The 19152-nt window shown below is 45.7% G+C and overlaps 1 protein-coding gene across 3 annotated transcripts in view; it reads left to right on the top strand.

Annotated features, from left to right (window-relative positions):
- The window catches only part of LOC138296822 (ATP-binding cassette sub-family C member 10-like), a 296467-nt gene that overhangs the window by 116570 nt on the left and 160745 nt on the right, over window positions 1-19152 (top strand). For all 3 annotated transcript variants that reach the window (XM_069236277.1, XM_069236279.1, XM_069236278.1), the window contains exon 8: window positions 8724-8895. In XM_069236277.1, the coding sequence (XP_069092378.1) occupies window positions 8724-8895 (172 nt within the window). The remainder of the gene's footprint in view (window positions 1-8723; window positions 8896-19152) is intronic.

Genomic DNA, 19152 nt, shown 5'->3' on the forward strand with positions numbered 1-19152 from the left:
GTGTTAAAAATATATTTTCTAGACGGATGTGTGGCATGGCTTCACGCTAGCACTGCGTCTCTTCTAATATTCATGTTAATGAACTGAGTTCTGTCTTGTTAAATGCTTTTAAAAAAAATTATTTTGGTAAGTTACCATTTACAGGTTAATAGAGACTCGACAGTAACTGTTTTTGTATGACTGTCGGTTTTCAGTACCTGGGGTTCCTCTTTGATATGGGACTTGCATGGAGACCACTTAAGGCCTCTTTTAGAGTGGTTGGTAACAGACCATCCTCTAAAAAAAACTTAGGACATACCAGCTGCCCGCCTCTGCTTTTGAATGCCTCATTTAGCGTACTTGTTAAGACAATGTCACTAATAGCAGAGCCTGTGGTAAGTCTCCAATCCAAAGAACTCCATCGTTGAACATGATGCTGTTGAAAATTGCAACAAAGTGATCACTCAGCTAATTGATTGGGTACCACTTTCTATGCCGTTTCCAACAGCAGACCCATCACAAATTGCTGGAAAAATCCCTATGCATGCATTGAAATCCCACCAGGTGGGGGTAGGGTGTAGTTGTAGCAACCTATTCCATTCCATTCCATTGTCCCGCAGATTTTAGAATCTGTCTTCAAGAATGACTGTTGACAGGTTACTTATATCCAAAGTAGTTCCTTCCATGTCCCCAAAATGTTTGCAATGTTGGTAGACAATTTAAAATTTGTCTGCCATCAAATTGGAAATGAGCCCCATAATGTGCTCAACAAATTATTTATATTTGAGAACCAATATGATAACTATTTGTTTGGATTCCGATTCAAACCTATGCCATAAATGTTAAGGTAACACTGACATATGGGTCCCCAGGTCCGTTCCCAGTCAGTACTGAACTTAAATATTTCATAGAAAGTCTACCATGGCGTTGTTTCTTGGGGCATGGATAGGCAGCCCTGATTGAAGTGATCAAAGAAGATCTGGTATGGGTTTGTTTTTGAGAAGGGTTTGTTCACTATCTATAATATTTAACTGCTACTTTGCTATCGATGGGGGGGGGGGTGACAGGGTCCTGATGAATACTGATGATTGTACTGCCACAGAGTACTGCCCCTGTTGGAGATTATTTATTTTATTTATTTACATAATTTGTTTTACTGCTTGTGGTCATGCTTCTGGAGTTCTGTATGGTTGGAGGTGAATTATTTCATTTAGTTTAAATTGGGTTGTACTTTCATCCAAAGGCATAAGCCTATGTTTGCATACAGACACTGACCTTCCTTGTTATTCTGTGGTGAAGGTACATTTTGACATGCCCACTAATCTCTTTGTGAAATAGGAACATCAATAATGTTTGTTTCTCTTGAAATAAGAAAGGAGTCACTTCCGTTTTCCGATTTTCTCAATTTTTAAATGAATGGATCTAGTTTAGTGGTATTTTGTGTTTTTTTTGTCTTTATTGTTCGGTGGTGTTTATCATGTAATACTTTCAATGAGGTTATGGAGGTTCCCAGAATCGTAATTTTGTACTTCCTTTGGACCCTACAAATAAATAGAATATGCTTCACAAATTCATAAAATAATTGTATAGATTCCATGACACAAAGTATATAGCTTATGTGCTAATCTGGTACACTGACTAGGTCTTCTCTCCCCCTACTCCCATAACATAATTTTCTCAGCTGTGAGTCTTTAGGGACTCTTGTTAGCTTTGTGTCATTCTTGTCTGTTATCCTCTGGAGGTTCTTCTTTATGCCATTCTATAAAACTAGCTTATATTCTTTCTGAATATCATCGGCCATCAGCCTGGATCTGGAAAGTTTTCATTAGCTTTTCTCTTGTGCACCGACAGGTAGTGTTGCGTGGTGTTGTTCTACCTCGTGCTGCTCTGTCCCACAAGGAAGTGACACTAGGAGTATATATATATATATATGTTCGATGGCATGTATATGCTGTGCACATCCCACCATCTGGTGTTGGGCTCGGAGTGTTACAAGTTGTTTTTCTTGGAAGAAGTCTTTTCGAGTCACGAGATCGAGGGACTCCTCCCATTTCGGCTCCATTGCGCATGGGCGTCGACTCCACCTTAGATTGTTTTCCCCGCAGAGGGTGAGGTAGGAGTTGTATATGCTAGTAATAGTGCCCATGCAATGGAGTGAATACGTATGCACATAATGTAGTTTAAAGTAATATATTTACAAATATACAGATGTTCAAGATCAACTTCTAAACGGCTACAGGCTCCCGGGGAGGCGGGTGGGCGCATGTGAATCTGCAGCGACTAATGCCACGAACAGATGTACACTGGGTAAGTGACATTTTCCGTTCGATGGCATGTGTAGCTGCAGATACACATGCTGTGCATAGACTAGTAAGCAGTTATCTCCCCAAAAGCGGTGGTTCAGCCTGTAGGAGTTGAAGTTTTTTTAAACAATGTTCGTAGTACTGCTTGGCCTACTGTGGCTTGTTGTGCTGTTAGCACATCTACACAGTAGTGTTTGGTAAATGTATGAGGCGTAGACCATGTGGCTGCCTTACATATTTCGGTCATTGGAATATTTCCTAGAAAGGCCATGGTAGCACCTTTCTTTCTAGTTGAGTGTGCCTTTGGTGTAATAGGCAGTTCTCTGTTTGCTTTAAGATAACAGGTTTGAATGCACTTAACTATCCATCTAGCAATGCCTTGTTTAGAAATTGGATTTCCTGTATGAGGTTTTTGGAAAGCAATAAATAATTGTTTTGTTTTTCGAATTTGTTTTGTTCTGTCAATGTAGTACATTAACGCTCTTTTGATGTCTAATGTATGTAGTGCTCTTTCAGCTACAGAGTCTGGCTGTGGGAAGAACACTGGTAATTCTACTGTTTGATTTAAGTGGAACGGTGATATGACTTTTGGTAAAAATGTAGGATTTGTCCGTAGAACTACTTTATGCTTGTGTATTTGAATAAATGGTTCTTGTATGGTAAATGCTTGAATCTCACTTACTCTTCTTAAAGATGTGATGGCAATTAAAAATGCAACTTTCCATGTTAAGTATTGCATTTCACAAGAGTGCATGGGCTCAAAAGGTGGACCCATGAGTCGTGTTAAGACAATGTTGAGGTTCCATGAAGGAACTGGTGGTGTTCTTGGTGGTATAATTCTCTTTAGACCTTCCATAAATGCTTTTATGACTGGTATCCTAAATAGAGAAGTTGAGTGCGTAATTTGCAGGTAAGCTGAAATTGCTGTAAGATGTATCTTAATGGAAGAAAAAGCTAGCTTTGACTTTTGCAGATGTAGTAAGTATCCTACAATGTCTTTGGCAGATGCGTGTAAGGGTTGAATTTGATTATTATGGCAGTAATAAACAAATCTTTTCCACTTATTTGCATAGCAATGTCTAGTGGTAGGTTTCCTAGCTTGTTTTATGACCTCCATACATTCATGTGTAAGGTCTAAGTGTCCGAACTCTAGGACTTCAGGAGCCAGATTGCTAGATTCAGCGATGCTGGATTTGGGTGTCTGATCTGTTGTTTGCGTTGCGTTAACAGATCTGGTATGTTTGGTAGTTTCACATGAGGCACTACTGAGAGGTCTAGTAGTGTTGTGTACCAAGGTTGTCTTGCCCATGTTGGCGCTATTAGTATGAGTTTGAGTTTGTTTTGACTCAACTTGTTTACTAGACATGGAAGGAGTGGGAGAGGGGGAAAAGCGTAAGCAAATATCCCTGACCAACTCATCCATAACGCATTGCCCTGAGACTGATCTTGTGGGTACCTGGATGCGAAGGTTTGGCATTTTGCATTTTCCTTTGTTGCAAATAGATCTATTTGTGGTGTTCCCCAACTCTGGAAGTAAGTATTCAGTATTTGGGGGTGAATCTCCCATTCGTGGATCTGTTGGTGATCCCGAGAGAGATTGTCTGCTAACTGATTCTGAATTCCTGGAATAAATTGTGCAATTAGGCGAATGTGGTTGTGAATCGCCCAATGCCATATTCTCTGTGCCAGGAGACACAACTGTGTTGAGTGTGTCCCTCCCTGTTTGTTTAGGTAATACATCGTTGTCATGTTGTCTGTTTTGACAAGAATGTGTTTGTGGCTTATTATGGGTTGAAATGCTTTCAGCGCTAGAAATACTGCCAATAGTTCTAAGTGATTTATGTGAAACTGTTTTTGGTGAGTGTCCCATTGTCCTTGGATGCTGTATTGATTGAGGTGTGCTCCCCACCCTATCATGGAGGCATCTGTTGTTATTACATATTGTGGCACTGGGTCTTGGAAAGGCCGCCCTTGGTTTAAATTTATACTGTTCCACCATTGAAGCGAGGTGTATGTTTGGCGGTCTACCAACACCAGATCTAGAATTTGACCCTGTGCCTGTGACCACTGTGATGCTAGGCACTGTTGTAAGGGCCGCACGTGCATCCTTGCGTTTGGGACAATGGCTATGCATGAGGACATCATGCCTAGGAGTTTCATCACCATTTTGACTTGTATTTTTTGATTTGGATACATGGCCTGTATTACATTGTGAAATGCCTGAAACCTTTGTGGACTTGGAGTGGCAATCCCTTTTGCTGTGTTGATTGTCGCCCCTAAGTATTGCTGTGTTTGACACGGCAGAAGGTGTGACTTTGTGTAGTTGATTGAGAAACCTAGTTTGTGGAGGGTTTCTATGACATACTTTGTGTGTTGTGAACACCTTTCTAGCGTGTTGGTTTTGATTAACCAATCATCTAGGTACGGGAACACATGTATTTGCTGCCTTCTGATATGTGCGGCTACGACTGCTAGGCACTTTGTAAAAACTCTTGGCACAGTTGTTATTCCGAATGGCAACACCTTGAATTGGTAATGTATCCCTTGGAATACAAACCTTAAGTACTTTCTGTGTGAAGGATGTATCGGTATATGGAAATATGCATCCTTTAGGTCTAGTGTTGTCATGTAGTCTTGTTGTTTGAGTAGTGGGATTACATCTTGTTATGTCCCCATGTGAAAGTGATCTGATTTGATGTAGGTATTTAATGTTCGGAGATCTAATATAGGTCTCAGACTCTTGTCTTTTTTGGGTATGAGAAAGTACAGAGAGTAAACTCCTGTTCCTTTCTGGTGTTTTGGTACTAATTCTATTGCTTCTTTTAGTAGCAATGCCTGAACTTCTAGTCCTGGAAGATCTATATGTTGTTTTGACATATTGTGTGTTTTCGGTGGGACGTTTGGAGGGAATTTGAGAAATTCTATGCAATAACCATGCTGGATAATTGCCAGTACCCAAGTGTCTGTTGTTATCTCCTCCCAATGTCTGTAAAATTGGCTTAGTCTCCCCCCCACAGGTGTTATGTGTTGGGGATGTGTGACTTGGAAGTCACTGCTTGTTTTGTGGGGTTTTGGGGCTTTGGAACTTCCCTCTATTTTTTTTTAATTGTCCCCCTCTATATTGCCCCCGAAAACTTCCCCGCTGATATTGGCTTTGATAAGTGGGCCTTGCTTGTGAGGTTGTGGCCTCTGTTGGTTGACCTCGAAACCCTCCCCTAAATTGTGTTTTGCGAAATGTGCCTCTGCTTTGTGGGGAGTAGAGTGCGCCCATGGCTTTTGCGGTATCAGTATCTTTTTTGAGTTTTTCAATAGCAGTGTCGACTTCCGGCCCAAACAACTGCTGTTCATTAAAGGGCATATTCAGCACGGCTTGTTGTATTTCCGGCTTGAATCCTGACGTACGCAACCATGCGTGTCTCCTTATCGTTATTGCAGTATTTACTGTCCTTGCAGCCGTATCTGCTGCGTCCATTGATGACCGTATCTGATTATTGGAGATACTTTGTCCTTCTTCTACCACTTGTTGTGCCCGTTTCTGGAACTCTTTGGGTAAGTGTTCTATGAAATGCTGCATTTCGTCCCAATGAGCTCTATCGTATCTTGCCAAAAGTGCTTGTGAATTGGCAATACGCCATTGGTTTGCTGCTTGTGCTGCAACTCTTTTACCCGCAGCATCGAATTTGCGACTCTCCTTGTCTGGAAGTGGTGCATCTCCCGAGGTATGAGAGTTTGCTCTCTTGCGAGCTGCCCCAACAACCACAGAATCTGGTGTTAATTGCTGCATAATATAAACAGGGTCCGTTGGTGGTGGCTTGTACTTCTTCTCCACCCTTGGAGCTATGGCTCTGCCTTTTACAGGATCCTGAAATATGTGTTTGGAATGTTTTAGCATTCCCGGGAGCATAGGTAAGCTTTGGTATTGGCTATGAGTGGAGGAGAGTGTATTAAACAAAAAGTCATCCTCAATTGGTTCTGAATGCAAGGTGACGTTATGAAACGCAGCTGCCCTTGAGACCACTTGCGTATTGGATGTACTGTCTTCAGGTGGCGACGGCCTCGCAGGGTAACAGTCTGGGCTGTTATCTGATACAGGAGCATCATAAAGGTCCCATGCATCAGGATCATCTTGACTCATTGCAGTATGAGTTGGGGATTGCATCAGTGGTGGAGTGGCTACCGGTGATGTGTGCATTGATGGTGGAGGAGATGGTGGTGGAGTTGTTTGTCTTGCCACCTTTGCCTGTAGCTGCTTGTCCTTTTCTTGAAAGGCAAGTCTTCTTTTCATCTTAATTGGGGGAAGAGTGCTTATCTTCCCTGTGTCTTTTTGAATGTGGAGCCTTCTTTGAGTGTAGTCTGGCTCAACAGACTCAAGTTCCTCTCCGAACTTATGTCCTTGCATCTGGGAGGACAATCCCTGTTCCTCTGTGTAGGAACCTGTTTTCGGTTCCGAGGCTGGATGTTTCGGAATCGAAATCTTTTCGGTCGCCTTTTTGGGCTCCGAGGAAACCTTTTTTATTTTCGGCGTCGTGGTGTCTCGGTGCCGAACCATTTCTGTGCCACTGTCTCAGTGCCGAATCTGCTCGGAGCCGCTGTCTCGGGCCCGAGATTGTTGTGTGGCGGTATCTCGACCGGAGTCGGATGACTTCGCCACATGCATGCCCTTTTTCGGTGCCGATGATGGGTCACCTATTTTTCGGGTTAAGCCATGGCCTGTTGGTGGTGGCGTCCCCTGGGCTTTTGTTGTCTTCTCGTGAGTTTTATGTTTAGACGTCTTACTCGCGGTTTTCGGCGTTTCTTTGGGATCGAGCTCGTCCGAGTCCGATTCTTGGATGGAGAAGGTTTCTTCTTCCTCCTCGAAACGCCCTTGTCCTGTCGGCGCCGACGCCATCTGCAGTCTTCTCGCTCTTCGGTCTCTTAATGTCTTCCTCAACCGAAACGCTCGACAGGCTTCACAGGTATCCTCCTTGTGCTCTGGAGACAGACACAAGTTACAGACCAGATGTAAGCAAATGCAGTCTCATGTAGAGTACACCAGTTGTAAGCGTAGCATTCATTAAATGTTTTCTATCATTTAACAATTATGTGTGATTTAGGAGGAATGAACAGGGGAATGAAATGCCACCGAGTCGTATGGCAGTCTTGGATGGCAGGAGCTCAGTAACCACATTAAAAGAGGATATACTGAAGTCTGGGAGCCTACTAGAAAAAATATAACTAATCAAAACTATGGCCCTCATTACAACTTTGGCGGGCGGCGGAGGCCGCCCACCAAAGTTGCGCGTCGTGAATACCGCACCGCGGTCGGAAGACCGCGGCGGGTATTTTGAGTTTTCCCCTGGGCTGGCGGGCGGCCTTCAAAAGGCCGCCCGCCAGCCCAGGGGGAAAACGACCTTCCCACCATGAAGCCGGCTCGTAATCGAGCCGGCGGAGTGGGAAGGTGCGATGGGTGCTACTGCACCCGTCGCGTATTTCACTGTCTGCTATGCAGACAGTGAAATACAAGCGGGGCCCTCTTACGGGGGCCCCTGCAGTGCCCATGCCATTGGCATGGGCACTGCAGGGGCCCCCAGGGGCCCCGCGACACCCCCTACCGCCATCCTGTTCCTGGCGGGCGAACCGCCAGGAACAGGATGGCGGTAGGGGGTGTCAGAATCCCCAAGGCGGCGCAGCATGCTGCGCCGCCTTGGAGGATTCTGACGGGCAGCGGAAAACCGGCGGGAGACCGCCGGTTTTCCTGCACTGACCGCGGCCAAAGCGCCGCGGTCAGAATGCCCTAAGGGGCACCGCCAGGCTGTCGGCGGTGCTCCCGCCAACCGCGAGCCTGGCGGTCACAGACCGCCAGGCTCGTAATGAGGGCCTATGTGTCTATTGAACAATTTGTGAGTCTGTGTGATATTAATATTGCCTAACATCGTCATAGCTCCCTTGAAAGATTAGCACTTTAACAGGCCTGCTGAGAATCAAGCATGTGACATTAATCTCACATAGAGATATCTACAGAGGAATCTCAGGCTTTGCAACATCTGTCTTTCATTCAATTGTAGATCTGAGAAGGTCAATCTGATATGTTTGTACTGCCTTCGAGTCATTCATGTGTTGTCCTTATTCACATAGGCCCCCAATTTAATACAAAAAATAACAGCATCATATGTTGTCAACTTGCAGTTAGAAGTACCTGCAAAAAAGCTTAGGCATCATTCATACGGGTGCTATATTATAACAAATATACTTAAATATTCTTCAAGTATGAATTGACACCATAATGCATTACAGAAGAACCTGAGCTATGCAAACTTTGTAAATAATTTTTATTATAAATGACTAACATACATGGTCTATTGTTCTATTGACACTGTTCCATCAAGTATTTTGAAGAAGTGTTCCTGCTACTCAAGTCCTTGCACTTTACTATGTCTTTCTGGCGTTTATTACTTTTTTCAGAAAAGGTGGCTATGTATTTATCTCCAATCAAGAGCATGGATTCGGCTTTGTTGCACAGGAGCCATGGATACAGTTTGCAACAGTGAGAGAGAACATCCTATTTGGGAAAAGCTACAATGACATGTTCTACCAGGAAGTGATTGAGGCCTGTGCGCTGACGTATGATCTCAGTGTGAGTAATAGCCCAGATGCATGCATCGTACCATATGTCATAGAAATATAAAATCATTGACTTGCATATGATTGAAGAGTGGGAGTGGTTATGCCAGTTGCATGGCTGAGCCTTTGCTTTGGATCCCATGACTTTGGTTGACGTCTTCATCTGGGTGGACCAACCTCAGCTATCCCACTTCTGACACTTCCTTCCCAATCGTAAGACTCCTCCAATCGCGTTTGTTGGTCACGACGTACTCTAGCTCTTGTTATTTACTCAGATCGTAGACTCAGCGCCTCCGTCAGAACAGCCCTCCCTGGATTATCAAACACATACACACCACCTTGTCTTTTATAAAGCACTGAAGACTTGTTTATCCCAGTCATAACTCTGTAAGTGTTGCTACTTAGGTCTTCTTCACAAGCAGGGGCTAGTCATTTGTAATATGAGAGCTGAAACTCTTAAACATCCTCAGTTCATAACGGAATGCAAAACCAGGCCTTTTTGTTTTAGAAAACTGCTGAAGACTGAGCTTTTTAGACATTCCTTTGGCTCACTGAAGTCAGCGTTTTTGGGTCCTGGTGACTAGGTCTGAACCATTCACAGATCTAGGATGTGTGTCTCACCAACCAATAATTGTAAACAACCGTCAGTGCTTTGAGGTGATCTGAGTTCTAGGAGAGGGTGATTTATGAGTCCTTATGAGGATCCCCTTAAAAAGGCTTATGATTCAGTGGTTAGATGTAGAAGAACAAGGACACAAAAAATATTCTCCACCAGATAACATTCAATATGCAGCAAATGGAGAAGGGCAGATTGAGTTTCCATTTCAGATTCAGTCTTATCTCTAGCCACCAACGAATTACAACCTCTGTCATCATTCCTTGCAAAGTAACTAATCGATTCCCACATTACCCTACTTCCACCTTTTGGATATTGACTGATCTCAATCTTAAATGTTTATGTTGCAGCCCACACTGGCAAGAGCCCCTTCTGCATTCAAAAACCATGGGATCTGTTCCACCTTGAATTATTGTTATGAAGTGACTCAAAAGTTGACATGCCTGTTGCAGCAAAACATACCTGCATTAATTAACCCCTTCGCTGCCAGGCCTTTTCCCCCTCCTGTGCCAGGCCTTTTTTTGCCTATTTGGGGCAGTTCGCGCTTAGGCCCTCATAACTTTTTGTCCACATAAGCTAACCAAGCCAAATTTGCGTCCTTTTTTTCCAACATCCTAGGGATTCTAGAGGTACCCAGGCTTTGTGGGTTCCCTTAAAGGAGGCCAAGAAATTGGCCAAAATACAGTGAGAATTTCGTTTTTTTTTAAAAAAATGGAAAAAGTGGCTGCAGAAGAAGGCTTGTGGATTTCCCCCTGAAAATGGCATCAACAAAGGGTTTGTAGTGCTAAACTCAGCAGCTTCCTAGCTTTCAGGAACAGGCAGACTTGAATCAGAAAACCCAATTTTTCAACACAATTTTGGCATTTTACTGGGGCATACCCCATTTTTGCAATTTTTTGTGCTTTCAGCCTCCTTCCAGTCAGTGACAGGAATGGGCATGAAACCAATGCTGGATCCCAGAAACCTAACCATTTCTGAAACGTAGAGAAAATTCTGAATTCAGCAAGGGGTCATTTGTGTAGATCCTACAAGGGTTTCCTACAGAAAATAACCGCTGAAAAAGAAAAATATTGAAATTGAGGTGAAAAAAACATCAATTTTTCTCTACGTTTTACTCTGTAACTTTTCCCTGCAATGTCAGATTATGGAAAGCAATATACTGTTACGTCTGGTGGACTCCTCTGGTTGCGGGGATATATAGGGCTTGTAGGTTCATCAAGAACCCGAGGAACCCAGAGCCAATAAATGAGCTGCACCCTGCAGTGCGTTTTCATTCTATACCGGGTATACAGCAATTCATTTGCTGAAATATAAAGAGTAAAAAATTGCTATCAAGAAAACCTTTGCATTTCCAAAAAGGGCACAAGATAAGGTGTTGAGGAGCAGTGGTTATTTGCACATCTCTGAATTCCGGGGTGACCATACAAGCATGTGAATTATAGGGAATTTCTCAAATAGATGTCTTTTCTACACACTCTCCTATATTTGGAAGGAAAAAATGTAGAGAAAGACAAGGGGCAATAGCACTTGTTTTGCTAATCTATGTTCCCCCAAGTCTCCCGATAAAAATGATACCTCACTTGTGTGGTAGGCCTAGCGCCGGCGACAGGAAACACCCCAAAGCGCAACGTGGACACATCCTAAATTTTGGAAAAAAACAGAGGTGTTTTTTGCGAAGTGCCTACCTGTAGATTTTGGCCTCTAGCTCAGCCGGCACCTAGGGAAACCTACCAAACCTGTGCATTTCTAAAAACTAGAGACCTAGGGGAATCCAAGGAGGGGTGACTTGCGGGGCTCGGACCAGGTTCTGTTACCCAGAATCCTTTGCAAACCTCAAAATTTGGCTAAAAAAACACATGTTCCTCACATTTCTGTGGCAGAAAGTTCTGGAATCTGAGGAGCTACAAATTTCCTTCCACCCAGCGTTCCCCCAAGTCTCCCGATAAAAATGATACCTCACTTGCGTGGGTAGGCCTAGCGCCGGCGACAGGAAACACCCCAAAGTGCAACGTGGACACATCCTAAATTTTGGAAAAAAACAGAGGTGTTTTTTGCGAAGTGCCTACTTGTAGATTTTGGCCTCTAGCTCAGCCGGCACCTAGGGAAACCTACCAAACCTGTGCATTTCTGAAAACTAGAGACCTAGGGGAATCCAAGGAGGGGTGACTTGCGGGGCTCGGACCAGGTTCTGTTACCCAGAATCCTTAGCAAACCTCAAAATTTGGCTAAAAAAACACATGTTCCTCACATTTCTGTGGCAGAAAGTTCTGGAATCTGAGAGGAGCTACAAATTTCCTTCCACCCAGCGTTCCCCCAAGTCTCCCGATAAAAATGATACCTCACTTGCGTGGGTAGGCCTAGCGCCGGCGACAGGAAACACCCCAAAGCGCAACGTGGACACATCCTAAATTTTGGAAAAAAACAGAGGTGTTTTTTGCGAAGTGCCTACCTGTAGATTTTGGCCTCTAGCTCAGCCGGCACCTAGGGAAACCTACCAAACCTGTGCATTTCTGAAAACTAGAGACCTAGGGGAATCCAAGGAGGGGTGACTTGCGGGGCTCGGACCAGGTTCTGTTACCCAGAATCCTTTGCAAACCTCAAAATTTGGCTAAAAAAACACATGTTCCTCACATTTCTGTGGCAGAAAGTTCTGGAATCTGAGAGGAGCTACAAATTTCCTTCCACCCAGCGTTCCCCCAAGTCTCCCGATAAAAATGATACCTCACTTGCGTGGGTAGACCTAGCGCCGGCGACAGGAAACACCCCAAAGCGCAACGTGGACACATCCTAAATTTTGGAAAAAAACAGAGGTGTTTTTTGCGAAGTGCCTACCTGTAGATTTTGGCCTGTAGCTCAGCCGGCACCTAGGGAAACCTACCAAACCTGTGCATTTCTGAAAACTAGAGACCTAGGGGAATCCAAGGAGGGGTGACTTGCGGGGCTCGGACCAGGTTCTGTTACCCAGAATCCTTAGCAAACCTCAAAATTTGGCTAAAAAAACACATGTTCCTCACATTTCTGTGGCAGAAAGTTCTGGAATCTGAGAGGAGCTACAAATTTCCTTCCACCCAGCGTTCCCCCAAGTCTCCCGATAAAAATGATACCTCACTTGCGTGGGTAGGCCTAGCGCCGGCGACAGGAAACACCCCAAAGCGCAACGTGGACACATCCTAAATTTTGGAAAAAAACAGAGGTGTTTTTTGCGAAGTGCCTACCTGTAGATTTTGGCCTCTAGCTCAGCCGGCACCTAGGGAAACCTACCAAACCTGTGCATTTCTGAAAACTAGAGACCTAGGGGAATCCAAGGAGGGGTGACTTGCGGGGCTCGGACCAGGTTCTGTTACCCAGAATCCTTTGCAAACCTCAAAATTTGGCTAAAAAAACACATGTTCCTCACATTTCTGTGGCAGAAAGTTCTGGAATCTGAGAGGAGCTACAAATTTCCTTCCACCCAGCGTTCCCCCAAGTCTCCCGATAAAAATGATACCTCACTTGCGTGGGTAGACCTAGCGCCGGTGACAGGAAACACCCCAAAGCGCAACGTGGACACATCCTAAATTTTGGAAAAAAACAGAGGTGTTTTTTGCGAAGTGCCTACCTGTAGATTTTGGCCTGTAGCTCAGCCGGCACCTAGGGAAACCTACCAAACCTGTGCATTTCTGAAAACTAGAGACCTAGGGGAATCCAAGGAGGGGTGACTTGCGGGGTTCGGACCAGGTTCTGTTACCCAGAATCCTTTGCAAACCTCAAAATTTGGCTAAAAAAACACATGTTCCTCACATTTCTGTGGCAGAAAGTTCTGGAATCTGAGAGGAGCTACAAATTTCCTTCCACCCAGCGTTCCCCCAAGTCTCCCGATAAAAATGATACCTCACTTGCGTGGGTAGGCCTAGCGCCGGCGACAGGAAACACCCCAAAGCGCAACGTGGACACATCCTAAATTTTGGAAAAAAACAGATGTTTTTTGCGAAGTGCCTACCTGTAGATTTTGGCCTGTAGCTCAGCCGGCACCTAGGGAAGCCTACCAAACCTGTGCATTTCTGAAAACTAGAGACCTAGGGGAATCCAAGGAGGGGTGACTTGCGGGGCTCGGACCAGGTTCTGTTACCCAGAATCCTTTGCAAACCTCAAAATTTGGCTAAAAAACCACATGTTCCTCACATTTCTGTGGCAGAAAGTTCTGGAATCTGAGAGGAGCTACAAATTTCCTTCCACCCAGCGTTCCCCCAAGTCTCCCGATAAAAATGATACCTCACTTGCGTGGGTAGGCCTAGCGCCGGCGACAGGAAACACCCCAAAGCGCAACGTGGACACATCCTAAATTTTGGAAAAAAACAGAGGTGTTTTTTGCGAAGTGCCTACCTGTAGATTTTGGCCTCTAGCTCAGCCGGCACCTAGGGAAACCTACCAAACCTGTGCATTTCTGAAAACTAGAGACCTAGGGGAATCCAAGGAGGGGTGACTTGCGGGGCTCGGACCAGGTTCTGTTACCCAGAATCCTTTGCAAACCTCAAAATTTGGCTAAAAAAACACATGTTCCTCACATTTCTGTGGCAGAAAGTTCTGGAATCTGAGAGGAGCTACAAATTTCCTCCCACCCAGCGTTCCCCCAAGTCTCCCGATAAAAATGATACCTCACTTGCGTGGGTAGGCCTAGCGCCGGCGACAGGAAACACCCCAAAGCGCAACGTGGACACATCCTAAATTTTGGAAAAAAACAGAGGTGTTTTTTGCGAAGTGCCTACCTGTAGATTTTGGCCTGTAGCTCAGCCGGCACCTAGGGAAACCTACCAAACCTGTGCATTTCTGAAAACTAGAGACCTAGGGGAATCCAAGGAGGGGTGACTTGCGGGGCTCGGACCAGGTTCTGTTACCCAGAATCCTTTGCAAACCTCAAAATTTGGCTAAAAAAACACATGTTCCTCACATTTCTGTGGCAGAAAGTTCTGGAATCTGAGAGGAGCTACAAATTTCCTTCCACCCAGCGTTCCCCCAAGTCTCCCGATAAAAATGATACCTCACTTGCGTGGGTAGGCCTAGCGCCGGCGACAGGAAACACCCCAAAGCGCAACGTGGACACATCCTAAATTTTGGAAAAAAACAGAGGTGTTTTTTGCGAAGTGCCTACCTGTAGATTTTGGCCTCTAGCTCAGCCGGCACCTAGGGAAACCTACCAAACCTGTGCATTTCTGAAAACTAGAGACCTAGGGGAATCCAAGGAGGGGTGACTTGCGGGGCTCGGACCAGGTTCTGTTACCCAGAATCCTTTGCAAACCTCAAAATTTGGCTAAAAAAACACATGTTCCTCACATTTCTGTGGCAGAAAGTTCTGGAATCTGAGAGGAGCTACAAATTTCCTTCCACCCAGCGTTCCTCCAAGTCTCCCGATAAAAATGATACCTCACTTGCGTGGGTAGGCCTAGCGCCGGCGACAGGAAACACCCCAAAGCGCAACGTGGACACATCCTAAATTTTGGAAAAAAACAGATGTTTTTTGCGAAGTGCCTACCTGTAGATTTTGGCCTGTAGCTCAGCCGGCACCTAGGGAAGCCTACCAAACCTGTGCATTTCTGAAAACTAGAGACCTAGGGGAATCCAAGGAGGGGTGACTTGCGGGGCTCGGACCAGGTTCTGTTACCCAGAATCCTTTGCAAACCTCAAAATTTGGCTAAAAAAACACATGTTCCTCACATTTCTGTGGCAGAAAGTTCTGGAATCTGAGAGGAGCTACAAATTTCCTTCCACCCAGCGTTCCCCCAAGTCTCCCGATAAAAATGATACCTCACTTGCGTGGGTAGGCCTAGCGCCGGCGACAGGAAACACCCCAAAGCGCAACGTGGACACATCCTAAATTTTGGAAAAAAACAGAGGTGTTTTTTGCGAAGTGCCTACCTGTAGATTTTGGCCTGTAGCTCAGCCGGCACCTAGGGAAACCTACCAAACCTGTGCATTTCTGAAAACTAGAGACCTAGGGGAATCCAAGGAGGGGTGACTTGCGGGGCTCGGACCAGGTTCTGTTACCCAGAATCCTTTGCAAACCTCAAAATTTGGCTAAAAAAACACATGTTCCTCACATTTCTGTGGCAGAAAGTTCTGGAATCTGAGAGGAGCTACAAATTTCCTTCCACCCAGCGTTCCCCCAAGTCTCCCGATAAAAATGATACCTCACTTGCGTGGGTAGGCCTAGCGCCGGCGACAGGAAACACCCCAAAGCGCAACGTGGACACATCCTAAATTTTGGGAAAAAACAGAGGTGTTTTTTGCGAAGTGCCTACCTGTAGATTTTGGCCTCTAGCTCAGCCGGCACCTAGGGAAACCTACCAAACCTGTGCATTTCTGAAAACTAGAGACCTAGGGGAATCCAAGGAGGGGTGACTTGCGGGGCTCGGACCAGGTTCTGTTACCCAGAATCCTTTGCAAACCTCAAAATTTGGCTAAAAAAACACATGTTCCTCACATTTCTGTGGCAGAAAGTTCTGGAATCTGAGAGGAGCTACAAATTTCCTTCCACCCAGCGTTCCCCCAAGTCTCCCGATAAAAATGATACCTCACTTGCGTGGGTAGGCCTAGCGCCGGCGACAGGAAACACCCCAAAGCGCAACGTGGACACATCCTAAATTTTGGAAAAAAACAGAGGTGTTTTTTGCGAAGTGCCTACCTGTAGATTTTGGCCTCTAGCTCAGCCGGCACCTAGGGAAACCTACCAAACCTGTGCAATTCTGAAAACTAGAGACCTAGGGGAATCCAAGGAGGGGTGACTTGCGGGGCTCGGACCAGGTTCTGTTACCCAGAATCCTTTGTAAACCTCAAAATTTGGCTAAAAAAACACATGTTCCTCACATTTCTGTGGCAGAAAGTTCTGAAATCTGAGAGGAGCTACAAATCTCCTTCCACCCAGCGTTCCCCCAAGTCTCCCGATAAAAATGATACCTCACTTGCGTGGGTAGGCCTAGCGCCTGCGACAGGAAACACCCCAAAGCGCAACGTGGACATATCCAAAATTTTGGGAGAAAACAGTGCCTACCTGTGGATTTTGGCCTGTAGCTCAGCCGGCACCTAGGGAAACCTACCAAACCTGTGCATTTCTGAAAACTAGAGACCTAGGGGAATCCAAGGAGGGGTGACTTGCGGGGCTCGGGCCAGGTTCTGTTACCCAGAATCCTTTGCAAACCTCAAAATTTGGCTAAAAAAACACATGTTCCTCACATTTCTGTGGCAGAAAGTTCTGGAATCTGAGAGGAGCTACAAATTTCCTTCCACCCAGCGTTCCCCCAAGTCTCCTGATAAAAATGATACCTCACTTGCGTGGGTAGGCCTAGCGCCGGCGACAGGAAACACCCCAAAGCGCAACGTGGACACATCCTAAATTTTGGAAAAAAACAGAGGTGTTTTTTGCGAAGTGCCTACCTGTAGATTTTGGCCTCTAGCTCAGCCGGCACCTAGGGAAACCTACCAAACCTGTGCATTTCTGAAAACTAGAGACCTAGGGGAATCCAAGGAGGGGTGACTTGCGGGGCTCGGACCAGGTTCTATTACCCAGAATCCTTTGCAAACCTCAAAATTTGGCTAAAAAAACACATGTTCCTCACATTTCTGTGGCAGAAAGTTCTGGAATCTGAGAGGAGCTACAAATTTCCTTCCACCCAGCGTTCCTCCAAGTCTCCCGATAAAAATGATACCTCACTTGCGTGGGTAGGCCTAGCGCCGGCGACAGGAAACACCCCAAAGCGCAACGTGGACACATCCTAAATTTTGGAAAAAAACAGATGTTTTTTGCGAAGTGCCTACCTGTAGATTTTGGCCTGTAGCTCAGCCGGCACCTAGGGAAGCCTACCAAACCTGTGCATTTCTGAAAACTAGAGACCTAGGGGAATCCAAGGAGGGGTGACTTGCGGGGCTCGGACCAGGTTCTGTTACCCAGAATCCTTTGCAAACCTCAAAATTTGGCTAAAAAAACACATGTTCCTCACATTTCTGTGGCAGAAAGTTCTGGAATCTGAGAGGAGCTACAAATTTCCTTCCACCCAGCGTTCCCCCAAGTCTCCCGATAAAAATGATACCTCACTTGCGTGGGTAGGCCTAGCGCCGGCGACAGGAAACACCCCAAAGCGCAACGTGGACACATCCTAAATTTTGGAAAAAAACAGAGGTGTTTTTTGCGAAGTGCCTACCTGTAGATTTTGGCCTGTAGCTCAGCCGGCACCTAGGGAAACCTACCAAACCTGTGCATTTCTGAAAACTAGAGACCTAGGGGAATCCAAGGAGGGGTGACTTGCGGGGCTCGGACCAGGTTCTGTTACCCAGAATCCTTTGCAAACCTCAAAATTTGGCTAAAAAAACACATGTTCCTCACATTTCTGTGGCAGAAAGTTCTGGAATCTGAGAGGAGCTACAAATTTCCTTCCACCCAGCGTTCCCCCAAGTCTCCCGATAAAAATGATACCTCACTTGCGTGGGTAGGCCTAGCGCCGGCGACAGGAAACACCCCAAAGCGCAACGTGGACACATCCTAAATTTTGGGAAAAAACAGGTGTTTTTTGCGAAGTGCCTACCTGTAGATTTTGGCCTCTAGCTCAGCCGGCACCTAGGGAAACCTACCAAACCTGTGCATTTCTGAAAACTAGAGACCTAGGGGAATCCAAGGAGGGGTGACTTGCGGGGCTCGGACCAGGTTCTGTTACCCAGAATCCTTTGCAAACCTCAAAATTTGGCTAAAAAAACACATGTTCCTCACATTTCTGTGGCAGAAAGTTCTGGAATCTGAGAGGAGCTACAAATTTCCTTCCACCCAGCGTTCCCCCAAGTCTCCCGATAAAAATGATACCTCACTTGCGTGGGTAGGCCTAGCGCCGGCGACAGGAAACACCCCAAAGCGCAACGTGGACACATCCTAAATTTTGGAAAAAAACAGAGGTGTTTTTTGCGAAGTGCCTACCTGTAGATTTTGGCCTCTAGCTCAGCCGGCACCTAGGGAAACCTACCAAACCTGTGCAATTCTGAAAACTAGAGACCTAGGGGAATCCAAGGAGGGGTGACTTGCGGGGCTCGGACCAGGTTCTGTTACCCAGAATCCTTTGTAAACCTCAAAATTTGGCTAAAAAAACACATGTTCCTCACATTTCTGTGGCAGAAAGTTCTGAAATCTGAGAGGAGCTACAAATCTCCTTCCACCCAGCGTTCCCCCAAGTCTCCCGATAAAAATGATACCTCACTTGCGTGGGTAGGCCTAGCGCCTGCGACAGGAAACACCCCAAAGCGCAACGTGGACATATCCAAAATTTTGGGAGAAAACAGTGCCTACCTGTGGATTTTGGCCTGTAGCTCACCCGGCACCTAGGGAAACCTACCAAACCTGTGCATTTCTGAAAACTAGAGACCTAGGGGAATCCAAGGAGGGGTGACTTGCGGGGCTCGGACCAGGTTCTGTTACCCAGAATCCTTAGCAAACCTCAAAATTTGGCTAAAAAAACACATGTTCCTCACATTTCTGTGGCAGAAAGTTCTGGAATCTGATAGGAGCCACAAATTTCCTTCCACCCAGTGTTCCCCCAAGTCTCCCGATATAAATGATACCTCACTTGTGTGGGTGGGCCTAGCGCCGGCGACAGGAAACACCCCAAAGCGCAACGTGGACATATCCTAAATTTTGGAAAA

Source organism: Pleurodeles waltl, chromosome 5 (assembly GCF_031143425.1).
Source record: "Pleurodeles waltl isolate 20211129_DDA chromosome 5, aPleWal1.hap1.20221129, whole genome shotgun sequence".
Taxonomy (NCBI): domain Eukaryota; kingdom Metazoa; phylum Chordata; class Amphibia; order Caudata; family Salamandridae; genus Pleurodeles; species Pleurodeles waltl.